Source organism: Maniola jurtina, chromosome 20, assembly GCF_905333055.1.
Source record: "Maniola jurtina chromosome 20, ilManJurt1.1, whole genome shotgun sequence".
NCBI classification, from domain to species: domain Eukaryota; kingdom Metazoa; phylum Arthropoda; class Insecta; order Lepidoptera; family Nymphalidae; genus Maniola; species Maniola jurtina.
In genome coordinates, this window is record NC_060048.1 from 7,070,791 (window position 1) to 7,095,016 (window position 24,226).

General features: G+C 41.7%; 1 protein-coding gene and 1 long non-coding RNA gene across 4 annotated transcripts; both read left to right on the forward strand.

Moving 5' to 3' along the window:
• The first annotated feature begins 4,102 nt into the window (after positions 1 to 4,102).
• LOC123875429 (sericin-1-like) lies at positions 4,103 to 20,240 on the forward strand. Of its 3 annotated transcripts, none has more exons than XM_045921244.1 (3): positions 4,103 to 4,185; positions 6,375 to 7,136; positions 20,147 to 20,240. In XM_045921244.1, the coding sequence occupies exons 1-3, from the start codon at positions 4,171 to 4,173 to the stop codon at positions 20,174 to 20,176; spliced, it is 807 nt and encodes a 268-aa protein (XP_045777200.1). In that variant the 5' UTR covers positions 4,103 to 4,170; the 3' UTR covers positions 20,177 to 20,240. The 3 variants fall into 3 exon arrangements, with proteins under 3 accessions (XP_045777200.1, XP_045777201.1, XP_045777199.1); XM_045921245.1 differs by lacking the exon at positions 20,147 to 20,240 and having other exon boundaries at positions 6,375 to 6,906; positions 7,078 to 7,285; XM_045921243.1 differs by lacking the exon at positions 20,147 to 20,240 and having other exon boundaries at positions 6,375 to 7,285.
• LOC123875430 lies at positions 17,637 to 19,991 on the forward strand. The gene is made up of 3 exons (XR_006798138.1): positions 17,637 to 17,679; positions 19,801 to 19,827; positions 19,978 to 19,991. It is a non-coding gene; the product is annotated as an uncharacterized LOC123875430 (long non-coding RNA).
• Positions 20,241 to 24,226: the final 3,986 nt, after the last annotated feature.

Sequence of the window (24,226 nt, forward strand, 5' to 3'; positions counted from 1 at the left end):
GTTAACGGAACTGATATTTGTGGAACTGGACTTAACGGAACTGATAACGGTGAAACTGGAGTTAATGGAACTGAAGCTGGCGGCTTGGGCAACTACCCAGGAGATGTCGACCTTGATGGTCTCCAAGAAATCATAATTAAATTCATCGGGGGCAGTGATTATCCGGACAGTATTCTGGGGATCTTGGGAAGCTTGGAAGACAATGTGTTGAATAAAGCGCTGATACTTGCGAATCAATTAAGCAAATTGCTTAAACTGCTGCCCTTTAATAAAATCGCTGTTATATTGTATGTTTTGTTCAGTTGATTAATTAATGAGAAGTTAATTACTTCCATCTGCAAAACATATTAAAATTAAAAAAAAATACGCATGTATTAAAATATGTATTTATTTTATTTTTGCCTTTAGATTTAACCTTATAAAATGTTCTGCTTTATTTAACTGCAATAGCCTCCTATTGAGCTTTGAGCTGTGAAAATCGAGCTAAGTCCAAACTAACACTGAGACAAACTAGAAAACTATTTCATAGAGATATACTCTCTACACATAGGTAAGCTTTGAGAATGACAAGTGTAAATTAAAAATTTATAACACCCCCGACAAGTGAAGGTTACAGTAACTAGAAAAAAGCTGATAACTTTCAAACGGCCGAACCGATTTTCTTGGATTATAGCTAAGAACACTCTCGATCAAGTAACCTTTCAAATAAAAAAAACTAAATTAAAATCGGTTCATTAGTTTAGGCGCTACGGTGCCACAGACGGATACACAGATACACAGACACACAGATACACACGTCAAACTTATAACACCCCCCTTTTTGGGTCGGGGGTTAAAAATGTGAAATGGTTGACACATGGAGTTATTCTGGCGAGTGGGACTTCAAAATGTATGCACTATTGTCTTTTACTGTGTCGTGCGGTGTCCATGTTCATTTTCATATTCCATACTAGTTTATTTCACTAAAAATATTTTCTATTCTATTCTATTCTATTAGTAACGAGATAAAGTTGAAAACTAAAACTCGATTACGATCGTCTTAATAAACGCTGAAATATTATACTAAAAGTGTTTTGTTGCTTGTTTCATTTTCATGTTGTAGTACATTTATTTTAATGTTGTTGTATATTCATGAACTCAGAATTTTCTCCTCTTTCATTTGACACTCCACTCGATACATTGTTCCATAAAAAATATGGATTCTAACTCCTCAATCCTGATGCTGCAGGAAGCCTGACCACCAAAGCTAATAGGATTTAGAATCTGTCGGTTATAATTGATATTGAAGGTATATCTATCTACCAAGTAAAGACTTTGTCGTTGACTTCGTAGAGCCAACTCCTTAACCCTGATACTGTAAGGAATTCCTAAATCTGGTGAACCTACGGAATTTTTGAAGGGTCATCCGTTTAAATGTGTGGTACAGAAACACGTTGCATCCCTTGGACGGGCTATTACGGATAGGCTACTTTTGCGCTGGGAAATCAAAAGTTCCCACGGAATTTCTAAAAACCTAAAACCACGCGGGCGAAGCTGCGGCTATCAGCTAGTACCTATCCAGCCAACGCGAGGACACACTGAGGGCACACTGTGAACGACGGACCACCCCGTGCCCATCATCTACAGCACTGGTCATCCCGAGGCTAGCCCTCGGGATGACCAGTTGCAGTGCTGTAGATGCTGGTTCGCGGGGAGGGCAATCCCCTTTACACGTTTCCCATCCTCAACATCTCCCTCGACCGTCAGCAAACTGGACAGGTGAGAAATCGGTGGGACAGCCAGTGATTGGATGGGTGATGAAACATTGATCACCAACAACCCAATACAGCCACACCCTCGGCTCCTTGCGTTATGCCCCATGGGTGGATATACTGTGCCCACTGCTCGGGGCACTCAGAGGGACGCGTGGACAACGCCCCCTCTCTGCTAGGTCAATAGCTATGGCCGCAACACTCAGGCACACGAGGCGGCTACCTCGCTGGTACTCCGACTCTGCCAACCAACCCTGAACTATTTTACTAAACGTGAAATGTACCGTGTGTACTTGAAGTTATTTCAAAAGCAATCTGGAAAACCCCTTCCAATATCCTAAAACAATTATTTTTTCACAACCAAGACACAGATAAGACAACAATTTAACTTTTAAAACGTAAGGTAAAATACTGATAAAGATAAATGCTCTGGAACAATGTATAAATAGCGTTACTGAGGCTACCAACGTAGTCAGTAGTAATCTAAATCTGTTTTAAGGATCTATGTGTAAAATTGAGACCAAAAAATGTACTCCTATTTTATTTTAATTGTTTGTTTATTTGTTGTTGTAGTATGTAGTAAGCCGCATGAAGATCAAGATCGATTTTTTGACCAAGAACGTTGCGAAAATGAACATGAGCGACTAGAAAACGAACAAAATAGACCGGAAAGTGAACGTATTAAAGAAAACAAAGAACGAGAGGAATGGAGACCAATTTTCGAAAACGGCGATCGTACAAAACCAATAAAACATAAGGTCAAAGACGATAAATTTTTTCTTCAAGACGAAAAATCACCTTATTATTATTACCCAGGAATTTATACATATCCTTATTATAATATGTGGACCGGATATTACCGCCCGCCATTCGCGTATCCAGAAGTGAATTACTTCATAAAGAAAGAAATTAAGGACAAGCCCAGTTTTAATGGCGTTTAATTTAAGTATTGTTCGGTAAACCAATGTGGAAAATGCGAACATTACCATAATTATAGGTATTATCATCTAAAAGAAAAAAAAGTTAATAATAATAATTATTGTAATCAAATCATTATCAAATATAATATATATTAGTCAAACTTTTGTTTTTCTAGGCATCTATACTTTAATTCGAATTCTGACTCTCACGGTTACAATTTTTTTTTTATTCCTCACAAATAATAATACAAATGAGTCCTTGACTGCGATCTTACCTGTGGTGATGATGCAGTATAAAATGGCAGTGGGCTAACTAGGAAGGAATGTGTCAGTTTCTAGGGTTCCGTACCTCAAAAGGAAAAACGGAACCCTTATAGGATCACTTTGTTGTCTGTCTGTCTGTCTGTCCGTCGTGTCTGTCAAGAAACCTATAGGGTAATTCCCGTTGACCTAGAACATGAAATTTGGTAGGTGGGTGTAGGTCTTATAATAGCACAAGTACAGGAATTAATCCGAAAATCGTGAATTTGTAGTTACATCACAGAAAAAAAATTAAAATGTGTTGCAATTTTCAAAGTAAGATAACTATCTATGTCAACTGGAATATCACATGAAAGGGCTTTATATTTGTACATTCTAAAACAGATTTTTATTTATTTTTAAGCATAATAGTTTTTCTTGGCCGGTTTTTTTAATGTATGAACATCGATTTTTTTCGAGGTTTCTGGACCGATTTGCAAATTTTTTTAATCAACAGCTAAAGTTTCAGCGGTGGTTCCATAAAAAATACTGCATCCAGTTCCTCAATCAATCAAATATTATATAAAAACACATACCTACCTAATTCAATGAAAACGTAAAATAAATAACCTAATTAACTACTACTTTCCAATACGTACAAAGTAAGTACATATAGAAAACAGAACTTTACGTAAATCAGTGAGGCATGGATATCCTCAGACAGACAGTTAATGACAATTATGCGTCAAACTTAAAACACCTTTTCTTAACCCCCGACCCAAAAAGAGGGGTGTTATAAGTTTGACGTGTGTATCTGTGTATCTGTCTGTGGCATCGTAGCTCCTAAACGAATGGACCGATTTTAATTTAGTTTTTTTGTTTGTTTGAAAAAGGTGGCTTGATCGAGAGTGTTCTTAGCTATAATTGAAGAAAATCGGTTCAGCCGTTTGAAGGTTATCAGCTCTTTTCTAGTTTTCTTATAGAGGTTTTTGTGTCGGGGGTTTTTTAAATTTTAATTTATCAAACCTTTTGCTTCGGAGGTTAAAAAGAAGCATCTAAGAATTGCGAATCAAAATATTTAATTGTATTCTTTTGAAGTGCATAGTTATAAAAAAATAACTATAATATGAAATGCACAGATCTTTAAATATAACCTGTTAGAGTTTTTATAGGAAAATAACTGAATAAATTAGGTATTAGTACCTATATAAAGGTCTCACAAACCATAATCATAAGAGCATATCACAATTCACAACACGATGACGCTATATAAGGTAAGGAAAATTCCAGACTTTATTAATAATATAATTGCAAGTTGCGACGGAGTTTATTTTTCTTAAATTTTAAGTGGATGTTATTTTTGTACTTATTATTTTTTTCAATTTCTTACTTGGTTACAGTGAAATGTAAGTGATTTTCTTAGAAAAATCTTGATACCATAAAGTATATTTTATTACTGGTGCTCATTTTGTAGACTTCAACTACTAGGTACTTTTACATCTTATACTGCACTAAAGAGCCTAGTATGAGTCTCATAACCTCTATGCCCATAAAAGTCATAACCAAACAAAATACATGAACATTAATAAAATCTACTAACTCTTGACTAGACTAGAAGGGCTTTGTAAAAATCATAATAATATACAGACAGTTTCAGTAAAAACTTGAATTTTGAAGTGCCATTTTCAACTGTTCGTGGTCAGTGGTCGGAGTTAAAAATATTTTTGCTGGTTACTTAAACATCGATATTTCCGACAATAGTGCGCGTTATTTTAAGTTTGTTTAAAATGAAAAAAAAAAAACTGGCCAAGTGCGAGTCAGTCGTATTTTTTCGACATTAAGCACGATTAATCAAAATCTGTCATGCATAAAAATAAATAAGAATCTTGTTTAGAATGTACATGTAAAGCCCTTTCATATGATACCCCACTTGGTTTATTAATCTTACTTTGAAAGTTGAACATATTTATTATTTGTTCATGAACACATTTTAATTTTTTTTTTGTGATGTAACCATAAATTCACGGTTTCCGGATTTTCCCCATTTGTCAATTTCATGATATTAGGTCAACGGGAAGTACCCTGTAGGTTTCTTGACAGACACGACAGACACACAGAGAGACAACGAAGTGATCTTATAAGGGTTCTTTTTTCTTTGAGGCACGGAACCCTAAAAATTGTATCATTTTATTATTTATTATTACTAGAGGATGCCCGCGACTTCGTCCGCGTGGATTAGGTTTTTAAAGATCCCGTGGGAACTGTGTGATTTTTCGGGATAAAATGCCTATGTCAATTACAGGGACGCAAGCTACCTCGGTACCGAATTTCATACAAATCGGTTAAGCGGATGGGTTTTTAGAAATCCCGTGGAAACTCTTTGATTTTCCGGGATAAAAAGTAGCCTATGTCCGTTCCCAAGATATAAGCTAGCCCTGTAACTTTCGTCAGAATCGGTTAAACTATTGGGCCGTGAAAAGGTAGCAGACAGACAGACAGACAGACACACTTTCGCATTTATAATATTAGTATGGAGTATAGATTTTTTTTAAAATAAAGCCTTACTCTGGACATCCAATGGAAGAAATTTAAACAAGAATTATTACAACTTCTGAGCAACTGTTTCGAAATTCAAATTCGCACTGATACCCCCTTATAGAGAGAGAGCCCCGAGGGCAGCCCTTCGTTATAGTTGTATGGCTTTGGAGATAACAAGTAACAAAAACCGGCCAAGTGCGAGTCAGACTCGCGCACGTAGGGTTCCGTACTCAAGTATTTTTCCGACATTTTCCACGATAAACCAAAAACTATTATGCTTAAAAATAAATAAATTCTGTTTTAGAATGTAGAAGACCCTATAGGTTTTCTTGACAGACACGACGGACAGACCCTTTTCCTTTTGAGGTACGTAACCCTAAAAGCGTGTACTTTAACATGAGATTTTATACGTGTTTGTTACCTGTTGTCTACCAAAGCGACCATGATCCAAACTCCATAGTCGCCGATCGTTGCTCCCTGTGTTAGAGACAATATACAAAGAAACTTTCAGCCACCAGCTTTTATAAAATAACTTAGATCTGGCCCTCGCGGGCTCTTAGTCCATTAACATACAATAATATATTGTAATTATGTATTTATTACCGGTGCAATCCGGTACTATAAACTTACTTTAGTACCGAAATAAAGGAATATCGCACCGCTAGTACTTGTATAATGTGGTAAATTAGAGTAATTTGCATATTTTACCTAGTAATTAATTAATAATATGTTGCCATTCCGATTTTTCCGACTTTTCAATTGTCGAATAACTTTTATCTGAGAAATTGAGGCGTTGATAGTTTTTGTATAGGAAATCTGTCAAAACATCTTTATTCCGCTGATAAAAGTTTTTTGGCGATTGAAAAATTGGCCCTAAGAGGCCAAGAGGAGAGGATTTAATTTAAATGTTTGTACGATTTTTCAGGCATCACTTGTTGTGGGTGTAACAGTTGCATTCATCGCTTTAACCCTCGGAGAAAACTATAAAGGAGGAGTCCAGGGTTCTACCAGCCTATCTGGATCAAGCGGAGGCCTAGCTGGCCTAGGAGGAAGTAGCCATGGATCCGGAAGTAGTCAAGGAGATTTAAGTGGATCTGATAAAGGTGGCTCCAGTGGTGGCCTGGCTGGCTTAGGAGGATCTAAAAGTGGTCAAGGATCAAGCGGTAGCTACAGTGGCTCAAGCGGAAGTCTGGGAGGTTCAACTGGAGCTGGACTAGGAGGTTCTAGTGGTAGCCATGGATCGAGTAGTGGTCAAGGAGGTTCAAGTGGGTCTGGAAGTCTAGGAGGTTCTGGTGGCAGTCACGGATCTGGAAGTAGCTATGGTAGTTCAAGTGGAAGTCTGGGAAGTTCTGGTGGAAGTCTAGGAGGTTCAGTTGGAACTGGGTTAGGAGGTTCCAGTGGTAGCCATGGATCGAGTAGTGGTCAAGGAGGTTCAAGTGGGTCTGGAAGTCTAGGAGGTTCTAGTGGCAGTCACGGATCTGGAAGTAGCTATGGTAGTTCAAGTGGAAGTCTGGGAAGTTCTGGTGGAAGTCTAGGAGATTCAGTTGGAACTGGACTAGGAGGTTCTACTGGTAGCCATGGATCCAGCAGTGGTCAAGGGGGTTCAAGTGGGTCTGGAAGTCTGGGAGGTTCTGGCGGAAGTCACGGATCTGGAAATACTCAAGGTCTGAGCGGTAGCTACGGTGGTTCTTTGGGTCACAACAGTCATCCCAAATCTGTTGGAAAACAGTGAAAATTTAATAAACGTCTACTGAATTATGATTTTATTTTGTTGCCTTTAATAACAGTTTTATCACTGCAAAAAGTAAAATAAATATACCAACTTACTATGTGTTACCTGTGGTTTTATTAATAAACATCCCCGTGAAGAACTTCATAATTTACTGAATAATTACTTAAATATATAAAAAGAAACGTTCTGACTCACTCATTGACTGACTCATCAACGCTCAGCCCAATCTCTTGGTCCAAAATTTGGTTGCCTATATCACTTGTTAGGTCTTCAGTTATGTCTATGCAAAAAATTCCGTCAATCCGTAGCTCTGTTGCGACGTTATTGAACGACAAATGCGTGCAAGATAGCGTGCTATCCCGCGGGAACTGTTTGTTTTTCCGGGATAAAAAGTAGCCTATGTCCTTCCCCGAGAAATAACCTAAGTCGGTACCAAATTTCATTAAAAACGGTTCAGCGGTTGAGCTGTGAAAGCGTAGCAGACAGACAGACAGACAGACACACTTTCGCATTTATAATATTAGTATGGCTATTGACATTTACTTGATCAGTATTTTAATTTTATTTTTCTATTGCCACTATAACAACAAATAGTAAAAAAATCAAAATGGCCATCAGGCAAATAAAAAGTGTTATTTCTTGAAGGATGGTACGGTTTATGAGCGAGTTCGACTCGCACTCGACTAGATTTTACTATCCCAAAAATGATAAGATTCGTTAGGGATGGGAAAATTTTTATCTCCTGCTACTTACACTATAACCGTGTCAAATCCTTATTCTTACAAAGATGATACCTGTACTATTAATTTCATGTAAATTAAGAGAAGATGATCTATAATTTTGGAGTTAGAGAATGGAACTATTCAACAGCAAATCAATAATACATATTAAAAAAATAAATTTTTTCATTCCTATCTATTCAATGCTATTATATTCTATAAAATAAATGTTAACTAAACATCTCAATGCAATTCAATACAGGTTTTATTTTATCAATCAGAACAGTTCAAAAAGGTATTTTATATGAATATTAATTATGTACGGAATACGTACTTAAAGCTAACCCGTGCGAAGTCAACAAATCAATCTTATAGACACGTTATTATACTATATATATAATATTATATAAACAAAAGCTAGCGCTGTACCCAAATATCGGTCGTCCTCGTTAGTGTAAGTGGCTAATAAATCTCTACTAGTGTATAATTATAAAATACTAGCCGATGCCCGCGACTTCGCCCGCGTGTATTAAGGTTTTTCGAAATCCCGTGGGAACTCTTTGATTTTCCGGGATAAAAAGTAGCTAATGTGCTAATCCAGAATATTATCTATCTTCATTCCAAATTTCAGCCAAATCCGTCCAGTAGTTTTTGCGTGAAGGAGTAACAAACATACACACACACACACACACACACACACACACATATACAAACTTTCGCCTTTATAATATTAGTGTGAAGTGTGATACGTATATATAGGTGCGTGTACTGTGTAGTCATAAAATTTAGAAATTAGCTAATTTAATTGAGTAGATTAAAAAACTTAAGCTGTCTAAGCTTATTAAAACTAACATAAAACAGATACCTGACAACCAACCTGGCTGTCTATCTGTCCAGCTAACCTTCTAAACGGATGAATCAACTTTGATGGGTCTTTCTCTTTTCGCAGGCCAGTAGACGACTAGTTATAAATACTAGAAGTAATCTAGATAACTTTTCATCCTGGGAATAAATAATTCATAAAATACTAAATTCACGCAAACGAAGTCGCAGGCAAACGCCAGTCAGATTCAACTAGCTGGCCGCCCGGAATTCGATCGACTAAAATAGGTATACACTGACATAACAAGTGTAAATTAAAAATTTATAACACCCCCGACAAGTGAAGGTTACAGTAACTAGAAAAGAGCTGATAACTTTCAAACGGCTGAACCGATTTTCTTGAATTATAGCTAAGAACACTCTCGATCAAGCCACTTTTCAAACAAAAAAAACTAAATTAAAATCGGTTCATTAGTTTAGGAGCTACGATGCCACAGACAGATACACAGATACTCACATACACAGATACACACGTCAAACTTATAACACCCCTCTTTTTGGGTCGGGGTTTAAAAATAATATAAATAACAACAGATAATTCAATGAAAACTTTCAAAAACAAATACCTACTTATATAAAAATGATTAAGTAGATAGCTACTTTTGGACACAGAGTTTTAAGATGGATCAGAACGATTGATTCCTCGATCAAATGCGTGAAACTTATGACCTTTTGCTTCGAAGGTTACGAAGCATCTGATTATTATTTGTTAATCAACTCTTGCTAATAATTTTTCTTGTTTTTATCCTTTCGAAGACGCATTTTTAGTAGATATGAGTTGAAAAAAAAAAATGTAATATTCTTTTTGGATAACCTGTTAGAGTTAGTTCTTCGTATATAAAGGTCTCACAAATCATCATCTTAAGAGCATACACAGCACGATGACGCTATATAAGGTAAGAAAAATTCTTGACTTTATTAATATACTTCGATGGAGTTTATTTTTCGTAAATATTAAATTAAACTTCTTGTTATTTTCCATAGTTCATAGGTATAACATGCAAACAAGTATGTCCCTTGCGTTATAGGTATGCGCGACAGGTCGAGATGGCTATTAGGGTGGGGACGCTCCGCACACCCGCACAGCCTCCTCGCTAACCCGTAGCGGGATAGCGTGGGTGACGTGCGAGTGGTGCGGGTGTACGCCCCCCCCCCCCGCGCCTCATACCCCGATTGCCATCTGGACCTGTCGCGAACTATATTTATTAATTAATAATAATTTGATTGAAAACAAAATTGATACTGTAAACTATGTATTAAGGGGGGTTTAAATGTAGGTTATGAAAAGACTATATCTCGAGCGAACACAACCAATATCGTTACGGGTGTCACGGATAAACCGAAACCGATAAACTTGATTTGCTAAATCTAACACTGAACGATAGCTACCGAGCTCGTTTGACATTTATTTTTAATCCACTGAAGGTTTACTACGAAACATTATTTAGAAATCACTCCTTGAAGCAGCGATGCAGAACACACGGTGGCTATCATTCAGTGACACTGAGTCAGCGAATCACTCCTCAGGTTTTACATTTATCGGAATGGGCATTGAAGTGTTATTGTGAGTGTGCATTATGTATGTTTTAAAAATAAAATGATAATTTTAACTTACTGGTAGCGGTGTTCATTTTATAGACTTCAACTACTTTATGCTCATTTTTTACTATGGGAAGGAAAACGTAACCCTTGTTCGTTGTTGAGGATCGCTTTGTTGTCTGTCTGTCTGTCCGTCTGCCGAGTCTGTCAAGAAAATTTATAGTGTACTTCCTGTTGACCTAGAATCATGAAAGGCAGGTAGGTAGGTCTTATAGCACAAGTAAAGGAAAATCGTGAATTTGTGGCTACAACACAAAAAATGTATTCATGAACAAAAGTATTTTCAATTTTCAAAGCAAGATAACTAAACCAAGTGGGGTAACATAATGATAGTGTGCATTCTAAACTTTATTTTTATGCATAATAGTTTTTGGTTTATCGTGCAAAATGTCGAAAAATACCCGAGTACGGAACGCTCGGCGCGCGAGTCTGATTCGCACTAGCCCGGATTTTTTGCAAGTAGCGCGGCAAGTCGTATCCTAAGGTCGCCTGCCTCATCATCTTCACATTAATACACCTAATATTATAATTTATATCGATGCCATTTAGTTTTTATAAAAAAATCCAAAACCATTTTCAGACATCACTTGTTGTGGGGGTCGCAGTTGCACTCATCGCCTCAAGCCTAGGAGAAATCTATAAAGGACGAGTCCAGGGTTCTACCGGCCTATTTGGATCAATAGGAGGAGGTAGCCATGGATTTGGAAGTACTCGAGGACATCTAAGTGGATCTGGTAAAGGCGGCTACAGCAGTGGCTATGGAAGGTTGAGTGGATCTATTGGAGGACTAGCTGGCTTAGGAGGATCTGCAAGTAGCCAGGGATCTGGTACTAGCTACAAATGGGGATCAAATAGAGGTTCAAGTGGTTTTGGTGAAGGTTCAAGCGGTATCTACAGTGGCTCAAGTGGACGCCCAGGAAGTTTTGCTGGAAGTCTAGGAGGTTCACTTGGAGCTGGACTAGGAGGTGTCAGTGGCAGCCATGGATTGACTAGTGGTCGAGGAGGTTCAAAGTGGTCTGGAACTCTTGGTGCTTCTGGCGGAAGTCATGGATCTGGAAGTAGCTCTGGGAGTTCAAGTGAAGGTCTGGGGGTTTCTGGTGGAAGTCAAGAAGGTTCATTCGGAGTTGGACTAGGAGGTGCTAGTGGCAGTCTTGGACCAGGTATTAATAGAGGAAGTTCAAAGTGGTCTGGAACTCTAGGTACTTCTGGGGGAAGTCACGGATCAGGAAGTAGCTCTGGTAGTTCAAGTGAAGGTCTGGCGGGTTCTGGAGGAAGTCAAGAAGGTTCATTCGGAGTTGGACTAGGAGGTGCTAGTGGCAGTCTTGGACCAGGTATTAATAGAGGAAGTTCAAAGTGGTCTGGAACTCTAGGTACTTCTGGGGGAAGTCACGGATCAGGAAGTAGCTCTGGTAGTTCAAGTGAAGGTCTGGCGGGTTCTGGAGGAAGTCAAGAAGGTTCATTTGGAATTGGACTAGAAGGTGCTAGTGGCAGCTCGGGTAGTGGTCAAGGCGTATCAAGTGGGTCTGAAACTCTAGGTGCTACTGGGGGAAGTCAAGGATTTGGAAGTAGCTATGGAAGTACAAGTGGAGGCCTGGGAGTTACCGGTGGAAATTTAGGAGGTTCAATTGGAACTGGACTAGGAGGTGACAGTGGCAGCTATGTATCGGGTAGTGGTCAAGTAGGTGTAAAGGAGTCTGGAAGTCTAGGAGGTTCAATTGGAACTGGATTACTAAGCACTAGTGGCACCCAAGGATCGGGTAGTGGTCAAGGAGGTTCAAAGGGGTCTGGAAGTCTAGGAGGTTCAATTGGAACTGGACTAGGAGGCACTAGTGGCAGCCAAGGATCAGGTAGTGGTCAAGGTGGTTCAAAGGGGTCCGCAAGTCTAGGAGGTTCAATTGGAACTGGAGTAGGAGGTGTCAGTGGCAGCAATGTATGGGGTAGTGGTCAAGGAGGTTCAAAATGGTCTTCAAGTCTAGGTGCTTCTGGTGCAAGTCAAGGATCTGGAAGTAGCTATGGTAGTTCAAGTGGAAGCCTGGGAGTTTCCGGCGGAAGTTTAGGAGGTTCAATTGGAACTGGACTAGGAGGTGTCAGTGGCAGCTATGTATCGGGTAGTGGTCAAGGAGGTTCAAAGGGGTCTGGAAGTCTAGGAGTTTCAATTGGAACTGGACTCGGAGGCACTAGTGGCAGCCAAGGATTAGGCAGTGGTCAAGGGGGTTCAAAGGGGTCCGCAAGTCTAGGAGGTTCAATCGGAACTGGACTAGGAGGCACTAGTGGCAGCCAAGGATCAGGTAGTGGTCAGGAAGGTTCAAAGGGGTCCGCAAGTCTAGGAGGTTCAATTGGAACTGGACTAGGAGGTGTCAGTGGCAACTTTGTATCGGGTAGTGGTCAAGAAGGTGCAAAGGGGTCTGGAAGTCTAGAAGGTTCAATTGGAACTGGACTACTAGGCACTAGTGGCACCCTAGGATCGGGTAGTAGTCAAGGAGGTTCAAAGGGGTCTGGAAGTCTAGGAGGTTCAATTGGAACTGGACTAGGAGGCACTAGTGGCAGCCAAGGACTAGGCAGTGGTCAAGGAGGTTCAAAGGGGTCCGCAAGTCTAGGAGGTTCAATTGGAACTGGACTAGGAGGTGTCAGTGGCAGCAATGTATGGGGTAGTGGTCAAGGAGGTTCAAAATGGTCTTCAAGTCTAGGTGCTTCTGGTGCTAGTCAAGGATCCGGAAGTAGCTATGGTAGTTCAAGTGGCAGCTATGTATGGGGTAGTGGTCGAGGAGGTTCAAAATGGTCTTCAAGTCTAGGTGCTTCTGGTGCAAGTCAAGGATCTGGAAGTAGCTATGGTAGTTCAAGTGGAAGCCTGGGAGTTTCCGGCGGAAGTTTAGGAGGTTCAATTGGAACTGGACTAGGAGGTGTCAGTGGCAGCTATGTATCGGGTAGTGGTCAAGGAGGTTCAAAGGGGTCTGAAAGTCTAGGAGTTTCAATTGGAACTGGACTCGGAGGCACTAGTGGCAGCCAAGGATCAGGTAGTAGTCAAGGAGGTTCAAAGGGGTCCGCAAGTCTAGGAGGTTCAATCGGAACTGGACTAGGAGGCACTAGTGGCAGCCAAGGATCAGGTAGTGGTCAGGAAGGTTCAAAGGGGTCCGCAAGTCTAGGAGGTTCAATTGGAGCTGGGTTAGGAGGTACTAGTGGCAGCCAAGGATTAGGCAGTGGTCAAGGGGGTTCAAAGGGGTCCGCAAGTCTAGGAGGTTCAATTGGAACTGGACTAGGAGGTGTCAGTGGCAGCTTTGTATCGGGTAGTGGTCAAGAAGGTGCAAAGGGGTCTGGAAGTCTAGAAGGTTCAATTGGAACTGGACTACTAGGCACTAGTGGCACCCTAGGATCGGGTAGTAGTCAAGGAGGTTCAAAGGGGTCTGGAAGTCTAGGAGGTTCAATTGGAACTGGACTAGGAGGCACTAGTGGCAGCCAAGGATCTGGTAGTGGTCAAGGAGGTTCAAAGGGGTCCGCAAGTCTAGAAGGTTCAATTGGAACTGGACTAGGAGGTGTCAGTGGCAGCAATGTATGGGGTAGTGGTCAAGGAGGTTCAAAATGGTCTTCAAGTCTGGGTGCTTCTGGTGCTAGTCAAGGATCTGGAAGTAGCTTTGGTAGTTCAAGTGGCAGCTATGTATGGGGTAGTGGTCAAGGAGGTTCAAAATGGTCTTCAAGTCTAGGTGCTTCTGGTGCAAGTCAAGGATCTGGAAGTAGCTATGGTAGTTCAAGTGGAAGCCTGGGAGTTTCCGGTGGAAGTTTAGGAGGTTCAGTTGGAACTGGACTAGGAGGTGTCAGTGGCAGCTATGTATCGGGTAGTGGTCAAGGAGGTTCAAAGGGGTCTGAAAGTCTAGGAGTTTCAATTGGAACTGGACTCGGAGGCACTAGTGGCAGCCAAGGATCAGGTAGTAGTCAAGGAGGTTCAAAGGGGTCCGCAAGTCTAGGAGGTTCGATCGGAACTGGACTAGGAGGCACTAGTGGCAGCCAAGGATCAGGTAGTGGTCAGGAAGGTTCAAAGGGGTCCGCAAGTCTAGGAGGTTCAATTGGAGCTGGGTTAGGAGGTACTAGTGGCAGCCAAGGATTAGGCAGTGGTCAAGGGGGTTCAAAGGGGTCCGCAAGTCTAGGAGGTTCAATTGGAACTGGACTAGGAGGTGTCAGTGGCAGCTTTGTATCGGGTAGTGGTCAAGAAGGTGCAAAGGGGTCTGGAAGTCTAGAAGGTTCAATTGGAACTGGACTACTAGGCACTAGTGGCACCCTAGGATCGGGTAGTAGTCAAGGAGGTTCAAAGGGGTCTGGAAGTCTAGGAGGTTCAATTGGAACTGGACTAGGAGGCACTAGTGGCAGCCAAGGACTAGGCAGTGGTCAAGGAGGTTCAAAGGGGTCCGCAAGTCTAGGAGGTTCAATTGGAACTGGACTAGGAGGTGTCAGTGGCAGCAATGTATGGGGTAGTGGTCAAGGAGGTTCAAAATGGTCTTCAAGTCTAGGTGCTTCTGGTGCTAGTCAAGGATCCGGAAGTAGCTATGGTAGTTCAAGTGGCAGCTATGTATGGGGTAGTGGTCGAGGAGGTTCAAAATGGTCTTCAAGTCTAGGTGCTTCTGGTGCAAGTCAAGGATCTGGAAGTAGCTATGGTAGTTCAAGTGGAAGCCTGGGAGTTTCCGGCGGAAGTTTAGGAGGTTCAATTGGAACTGGACTAGGAGGTGTCAGTGGCAGCTATGTATCGGGTAGTGGTCAAGGAGGTTCAAAGGGGTCTGAAAGTCTAGGAGTTTCAATTGGAACTGGACTCGGAGGCACTAGTGGCAGCCAAGGATCAGGTAGTAGTCAAGGAGGTTCAAAGGGGTCCGCAAGTCTAGGAGGTTCAATCGGAACTGGACTAGGAGGCACTAGTGGCAGCCAAGGATCAGGTAGTGGTCAGGAAGGTTCAAAGGGGTCCGCAAGTCTAGGAGGTTCAATTGGAGCTGGGTTAGGAGGTACTAGTGGCAGCCAAGGATTAGGCAGTGGTCAAGGGGGTTCAAAGGGGTCCGCAAGTCTAGGAGGTTCAATTGGAACTGGACTAGGAGGTGTCAGTGGCAGCTTTGTATCGGGTAGTGGTCAAGAAGGTGCAAAGGGGTCTGGAAGTCTAGAAGGTTCAATTGGAACTGGACTACTAGGCACTAGTGGCACCCTAGGATCGGGTAGTAGTCAAGGAGGTTCAAAGGGGTCTGGAAGTCTAGGAGGTTCAATTGGAACTGGACTAGGAGGCACTAGTGGCAGCCAAGGATCTGGTAGTGGTCAAGGAGGTTCAAAGGGGTCTGCAAGTCTAGGAGGTTCAATTGGAACTGGACTAGGAGGTGTCAGTGGCAGCAATGTATGGGGTAGTGGTCAAGGAGGTTCAAAATGGTCTTCAAGTCTGGGTGCTTCTGGTGCTAGTCAAGGATCTGGAAGTAGCTTTGGTAGTTCAAGTGGCAGCTATGTATGGGGTAGTGGTCAAGGAGGTTCAAAATGGTCTTCAAGTCTAGGTGCTTCTGGTGCAAGTCAAGGATCTGGAAGTAGCTATGGTAGTTCAAGTGGAAGCCTGGGAGTTTCCGGTGGAAGTTTAGGAGGTTCAGTTGGAACTGGACTAGGAGGTGTCAGTGGCAGCTATGTATCGGGTAGTGGTCAAGGAGGTTCAAAGGGGTCTGAAAGTCTAGGAGTTTCAATTGGAACTGGACTCGGAGGCACTAGTGGCAGCCAAGGATCAGGTAGTAGTCAAGGAGGTTCAAAGGGGTCCGCAAGTCTAGGAGGTTCGATCGGAACTGGACTAGGAGGCACTAGTGGCAGCCAAGGATCAGGTAGTGGTCAGGAAGGTTCAAAGGGGTCCGCAAGTCTAGGAGGTTCAATTGGAGCTGGGTTAGGAGGTACTAGTGGCAGCCAAGGATTAGGCAGTGGTCAAGGGGGTTCAAAGGGGTCCGCAAGTCTAGGAGGTTCAATTGGAACTGGACTAGGAGGTGTCAGTGGCAGCTTTGTATCGGGTAGTGGTCAAGAAGGTGCAAAGGGGTCTGGAAGTCTAGAAGGTTCAATTGGAACTGGACTACTAGGCACTAGTGGCACCCTAGGATCGGGTAGTAGTCAAGGAGGTTCAAAGGGGTCTGGAAGTCTAGGAGGTTCAATTGGAACTGGACTAGGAGGCACTAGTGGCAGCCAAGGATCTGGTAGTGGTCAAGGAGGTTCAAAGGGGTCTGCAAGTCTAGGAGGTTCAATTGGAACTGGACTAGGAGGTGTCGGTGGCAGCAATGTATGGGGTAGTGGTCAAGGAGGTTCAAAATGGTCTTCAAGTCTGGGTGCTTCTGGTGCTAGTCAAGGATCTGGAAGTAGCTTTGGTAGTTCAAGTGGCAGCTATGTATGGGGTAGTGGTCAAGGAGGTTCAAAATGGTCTTCAAGTCTAGGTGCTTCTGGTGCAAGTCAAGGATCTGGAAGTAGCTATGGTAGTTCAAGTGGAAGCCTGGGAGTTTCCGGTGGAAGTTTAGGAGGTTCAATTGGAACTGGACTAGGAGGTGTCAGTGGCAGCTATGTATCGGGTAGTGGTCAAGGAGGTTCAAAGGGGTCTGAAAGTCTAGGAGTTTCAATTGGAACTGGACTCGGAGGCACTAGTGGCAGCCAAGGATCAGGTAGTAGTCAAGGAGGTTCAAAGGGGTCCGCAAGTCTAGGAGGTTCAATCGGAACTGGACTAGGAGGCACTAGTGGCAGCCAAGGATCAGGTAGTGGTCAGGAAGGTTCAAAGGGGTCCGCAAGTCTAGGAGGTTCAATTGGAGCTGGGTTAGGAGGTACTAGTGGCAGCCAAGGATTAGGCAGTGGTCAAGGGGGTTCAAAGGGGTCCGCAAGTCTAGGAGGTTCAATTGGAACTGGACTAGGAGGTGTCAGTGGCAGCTTTGTATCGGGTAGTGGTCAAGAAGGTGCAAAGGGGTCTGGAAGTCTAGAAGGTTCAATTGGAACTGGACTACTAGGCACTAGTGGCACCCTAGGATCGGGTAGTAGTCAAGGAGGTTCAAAGGGGTCTGGAAGTCTAGGAGGTTCAATTGGAACTGGACTAGGAGGCACTAGTGGCAGCCAAGGATCTGGTAGTGGTCAAGGAGGTTCAAAGGGGTCTGCAAGTCTAGGAGGTTCAATTGGAACTGGACTAGGAGGTGTCGGTGGCAGCAATGTATGGGGTAGTGGTCAAGGAGGTTCAAAATGGTCTTCAAGTCTGGGTGCTTCTGGTGCTAGTCAAGGATCTGGAAGTAGCTTTGGTAGTTCAAGTGGCAGCTATGTATGGGGTAGTGGTCAAGGAGGTTCAAAATGGTCTTCAAGTCTAGGTGCTTCTGGTGCAAGTCAAGGATCTGGAAGTAGCTATGGTAGTTCAAGTGGAAGCCTGGGAGTTTCCGGTGGAAGTTTAGGAGGTTCAATTGGAACTGGACTAGGAGGTGTCAGTGGCAGCTATGTATCGGGTAGTGGTCAAGGAGGTTCAAAGGGGTCTGAAAGTCTAGGAGTTTCAATTGGAACTGGACTCGGAGGCACTAGTGGCAGCCAAGGATCAGGTAGTAGTCAAGGAGGTTCAAAGGGGTCCGCAAGTCTAGGAGGTTCAATCGGAACTGGACTAGGAGGCACTAGTGGCAGCCAAGGATCAGGTAGTGGTCAGGAAGGTTCAAAGGGGTCCGCAAGTCTAGGAGGTTCAATTGGAGCTGGGTTAGGAGGTACTAGTGGCAGCCAAGGATTAGGCAGTGGTCAAGGGGGTTCAAAGGGGTCCGCAAGTCTAGGAGGTTCAATTGGAACTGGACTAGGAGGTGTCAGTGGCAGCTTTGTATCGGGTAGTGGTCAAGAAGGTGCAAAGGGGTCTGGAAGTCTAGAAGGTTCAATTGGAACTGGACTACTAGGCACTAGTGGCACCCTAGGATCGGGTAGTAGTCAAGGAGGTTCAAAGGGGTCTGGAAGTCTAGGAGGTTCAATTGGAACTGGACTAGGAGGCACTAGTGGCAGCCAAGGACTAGGCAGTGGTCAAGGAGGTTCAAAGGGGTCCGCAAATCTAGGAGGTTCAATTGGAACTGGACTAGGAGGTGTCAGTGGCAGCAATGTATGGGGTAGTGGTCAAGGAGGTTCAAAATGGTCTTCAAGTCTAGGTGCTTCTGGTGCTAGTCAAGGATCTGGAAGTAGCTATGGTAGTTCAAGTGGAAGCCTGGGAGTTTCCGGTGGAAGTTTAGGAGGTTCAATTGGAACTGGACTAGGAGGTGTCAGTGGCAGCTTTGTATCGGGTAGTGGTCAAGGAGGTGCAAAGGGGTCTGGAAGTCTAGGAGGTTCAATTGGAACTGGACTAGGAGGCACTAGTGGCAGCCAAGGATCGGATATTGGTCAAGGAGGTGCAAAGGAATCTGGAAGTCTAGGAGGTTCATTTGGAACTGGACCAGGAGGTGTCAGTGGCAGCTATGTAGCGGGTAGTGGTCAAGGAGGTGCAAAGGGGTCTGAAAGTCTAGGAGGTTCAATTGGAACTGGACTAGGAGGCACTAGTAGCAGCCAAGGATCGGATATAAGTCAAGGAGGTGCAAAGGAATCTGGAAGTCTAGGAGGTTCAATTGGAACTGGACTAGGAGGTGTCAGTGGCAGCTTTGTATCGGGCAGTGGTCAAGGAGGTTCAAAGTGGTCTTCAAGTCTAGGTGCTTCTGTTGCAAGTCACGGATCTGGAAGTAACTATGGTAGTTCAAGTGGAAGCCTTGGAGTTTCCGGTGGAAGTTTAGGAGGTTCAATTGGAACTGGACTAGGAGGTGTCAGTGGCAGCAATGTATGGGGACCACTAGGTCAAGGAGGTGCAAAGGGGTCTGGAAGTCTAGGAGGTTCAATTGGAACTGGACTAGGAGGCACTAGTGGCAACCAAGGATCGGATAGTGGTCAAGGAGGTGCAAAGGAATCTGGAAGTCTAGGAGGTTCAATTGGAACTGGACTAGGAGGTGTCAGTGGCAGCTATGTATCGGGTAGTGGTCAAGGAGGTGCAAAGGGGTCTGGAAGTCTAGCAAGTTCAATTGGAACTGGACTAGGAGGCACTAGTGGCAGCCAAGGATCGGATAGTGATCAAGGAGGTGCAAAGGAATCTGGAAGTCTAGCAGGTTCAATTGGAACTGGACTAGGAGGTGTCAGTGGAAGCTATGTATTGGGTAGTGGTCAAGGAGGATCAAAGGGGTCAGTAAGTCTAGGCGGTTTTGGTGAAAGTCAAGTATCTGGAAGTAGCTTTGGTAGTTCAAGTGGAAGTCTGGGAGGTTTTGGTGGAAGTCTAGGAGGTTCAATTGGAACTGGACTAGGAGGTGTCAGTGGCAGCTATGTATCGGGTAGTGGTCAAGGAGGTGCAAAGGGAAGTCTAGGAGGTTCAATTGGAAATGGATTAGGAGGCACTAAAGGCAGCCAAGGGTCTGGTAGTGGTCAAGGAGGTTCAAAGGGGTCTGGAAGTCTAGGAGGTTCAATTGGAACTGGACTAGGAGGTGTCAGTGGCAGCTATGGATTGGGTAGTGGTCAAGGAGGTTCAAAATGGTCTTCAAGTCTAGGTGCTTCCGGTGGAAGTCGCGGATCTGGAAGTAGCTATGGTAGTTCAAGTGGAAGCTTGGGAGGTTTTGGTGGAAGTCTTGGAGGTTCAATTGGAATTGGACTAGGAGGTACTAGTGGTAGCCATCGATTCGGTAGTGGTCAAAGGGGTTCAATTAGGTTTGGAATCTAAGAAGTTCTGGCGGAAGTCGCGGATCTGGAAGTAGTAGAGTTCTAAGCGTTAGCTTTGACGGTCTAAGTGGATCCTTAGGTCTAAGCAGTTAACCCATATCTGTTGAAAAACACTGACAATTATTAATAAACGTCTCTTAAAATATAATTTTATGTTATTGCCTTTTAATAAAATAATATTTTTATCAATGTACAAAGTTAAATAAAACTACCAACTTTAGGTGCTTTATAAACTATGGTTTAGAAACTAATTATATACCAATAATTTGTTTACTAATTATATTTATATTACTAGTTATTTATGTACCTATAATTTGTTTCATGCTTTTTTTGTCATAACATTGTTTTTATTATTTTAGTCTGTAAGGGGAGAGCACTGATGCTATAACACTATGACACGAGTGTACAACTTATCTTAAAGGCATCAGAGGCTCAACCTAATTTTGGCAGTAATATGGAAACAATAAATTATATGTGATTTTACTTATTTTTCTAAGTATGTGTTACCTGTGGTTTTATTAATAAATAACATTCCAGTAAAAAACTTCAATGTTTTAGTCAAATCATTTATTTCTATCTAATAAATATATAATAAAATAATTAAAAAAAAATTATTGTAATGTTTTTTTACGATGTACCTAATACATGAATGCAAATAAAGAAAGAACAAGTGTAAATTAAAAAATTTCTACACCCCCGACCAGTGAAGGTTACAGTAACTAGAAAAGAGCTGATAACTTTCAAACGGCTGAACCGATTTCTTGGACTATTCCGCGCCTACAATCCAAAGTATCTGAGTTTTCCAAAACATCATTTTCAAATAAATAATTATGTATATCTAGGCAACGTCCATCTTGACACATCTTAACAGCTTAACATTTGTCAATTGACACTTGAATATTATGAACCTAAGGGTTATCTAACCTTCTTTTCTACAAGAAAACTAGAAAAGAGCTGATAACTTTTAAACGGCTGAACCATTTTTTTTGGATTATAGCTAAGAACACTCTCGATCAAGCCACCTTTCAAACAAAAAAAAACTAAATTAAAGTCGGTTCATTCGTTTAGGCGCTACGATGCCAAAGACAGATACACAGATACACAGACACACAGATAGTACACAGACACACAGATACACAGATACACACGTCAAACTTATAACACCCCTCTTTTTGGGTCGGGGGTTAAAAAGAAAAGTTCTGTTGACTGCAGCTAGCTCATCAACGCCCAGCCCGAACTTTTGGCCTAAGAAAGTCAAAGTTTTGCAGAGAGGTTTTCTTTTTAACCCCCGACCCAAAAAGAGGGGGTGTTATAAGTTTGACGTGTGTATCTGTGTATCGGTGTATCTGTGTATCTGTCTGTGGCATCGTAGCTCCTGAACTAATTAACCGATTTTAATTTAGTTTTTTTTGTTTGAAAGGTGGCTTGATCGAGAGTGTTCTTAGCTATAATCCAAGAAAATCGGTTTAACCGTTTGAAAGTTATCAGCTCTTTTCTAGTTTCTGTAACCTTCACTTGTCGGGGGTGTTATAAATTTTTAATTTACACTTGTTATTTATGTAGATAGCTGACGAGCAGAGTATGGTGGAAGTGATCTGAGACGTTGCATGGGTTGTTGAAATGAAACACTGCACTTCATAAGTCTCACATTATATTAAATATCACACTAATATTATAAAGGAGAAAGTTTGTTTGTATGTGTGTGTGTGTATGTGTGTGTGTGTGTGTGTGTGTGTGTGCGTGGGTGTGTGTATGTTTGTTACTCCTTCACGCAAAAACTACTGGACGGGTTGGGCTGAAATTTAGAACGGAGATAGATTATACCCTGGATTAGCACAAAGGCTACTTTTTGTCCTGAAAAATCAAAGAGTTCCCACGGGAATTTTAAAAAACCTACATCCACGCGAACGAAGTCGCGGGCTTTAGCTAGTAGAATTATAAAGATAAATTGTTTTAGCAACGAGCGAACATGTTTGGAAAGCGCAACTGAGCGAGAATTGTCAGAGAGTAGAGACAATATTACATTAGTGTTGGCCATAGCAATTAAAGCACACATAGTACTTACGCTTTCCAACAGGAATAGGGCCGATCTTCATTTCCTCCGCGGGTGGTCGCTAGTATGAGATATTAAACCTACTTCTATAATACCCGGCGACTTCATCCGCGTGGATAGGTAAAGGTCAAATAGCCACCTCGATTTATCATACAAAATTGTATGTTCAAACTGTCGCTTGAAGTTACGCACTCATAAGCGTTTGATCAGAGCTTTAAACATTTTTTAAATTAAAAAAATCAGTTTAAAGAAAAATGCTGAAAAACTGGATTTTCCCGACCCTGCGTTTGATGGATCAAAGCACTAGGTATTTGACCGCCCGCACCAGTCATGTGTGACTAGTCTTATAGCTGTTATACAGAATGTAGCCTGAACGCTAGCAAAAAGTGGCATTATTATTGTACTACCCAAACACAATCCAATGCCAATAACTTTAATAAATAAATTGCCTTATTTTGTAGTTTTATTGATTTAGTATTTTTCAAACCCGCAATGTATAGCGTGCAAAATTCGAATCAATGCAATCTACGACCCGGCATTGACTCCGAGTGACTTACTTACGCAACGTTCGTTGACCTCTAGCGTCAATCAGATGTTTTATTTGCTACATATTGTGAACTTTTAAAAGCACAGGATTTTTTTTTGCGTTTTTTGTGGTATCTTATCAGTAATCATCAGTACTATCACATGTGTTCGTTTTTGCTAGTGTTCTGGTTACAGCCTGTATATCACGTGACCATCTCAAGTCATACCTTTAAAAATAGAAAAACCATCTTAACACATCATTGTTAAGTCTTACAAACATAGAGAATCACACCTCCTTATTAATTGTTTATTCAAGCTGGAAGTCCATAACATGAAGGAATCCCAAAATTGTTGATAGTAGTGTATTTAAATGAAACCTAATAACTATAACGATCAGTTCTTCAAGAGTTTTCAGTATATTAGGATTGACAGTGATAAAAATAATCTCTCAAAATGGCTTATAAAGTAAGTAATACTTGTACTAATTTTCCAGTTTTAGGTACCTATTTATTTTAGTAATTAGTATGCGATAAGGCCAAGGGGTGATAAGGTTTCGGCCTCCTATCCGAAGGTCCGGGGTACAATAGCGGGCACGCATCTAACTTTTTGGAGTTAAATGTGCGTTTTAAGCAATTAGATAAAACTTGCTTTAACGGTGAACGAAAACATCGTGAGAAAACCTGCATGCCTGAGAGTTATCGTCAATGTTTTCAAAAATATGCGAAGTCTGACAGTCTGCACTTGGCAAGCGTCGTGATCTCTCACCTTAACTCTTAAGACGATAATCCAATGGGTTTTTAAAGTACACTCCTTTGTTTGACGCTAGTTTTTAACCCCAGATTCAAAAAGAGGGGTATTATAAGTTTGACGTGTGTATCTGTGTATCTGTCTGTGGCATCGTAGCTCCTAAACTAATGAACCGATTTTAATTTAGTTTTTTTTGTTTGAAAAGTGGCTTGGTCGAGAGTGTTCTTAGCTATAATCCAAGAATATCGGTTCAGCCATTTGAAAGTTATCAGCTCTTTTCTAGTTATTGTAGCCTTCACTTGTCTGGGGTGTTATACATTTTTAATTTACACTTGTGACTACTTACATTAGAATATCTTAAAATTCTTTCTGTTTATCAAGAGAAAACCTAATGCATGTCTTTTTTTACCATAACGACCTCCCTTCGACGGGTTCGATTCCCGGCAAGGGAATTTATAATTTCTGAATCTCTGGTCTGGTCTGGTTCCTCCGATTAAATTTTTCAATGTAATTCTATTTAATATAATTGTATTTAATGTTAAGAAATCGTCGAGTTAATATTTTATTACACTTAAGTATAGATTTTTAGACTTTTAAAACTTAAACTTTTAAGTACAAATTAATTTTTAAAAATAATTTATTAGTTTTTACAAAAGTTACCACGAAACCTAACAAAATAACTAATTATAATTGCTAAAATGTCTCCAAATTGGTTATGTCTATTGCTTGACTCATATTTTGCAGCAGAATGTAAACAAAAGATTGCAGGTTGGCCATGAAATTGACATAACATGTATTTATAGAGCAAGATTCTAGTA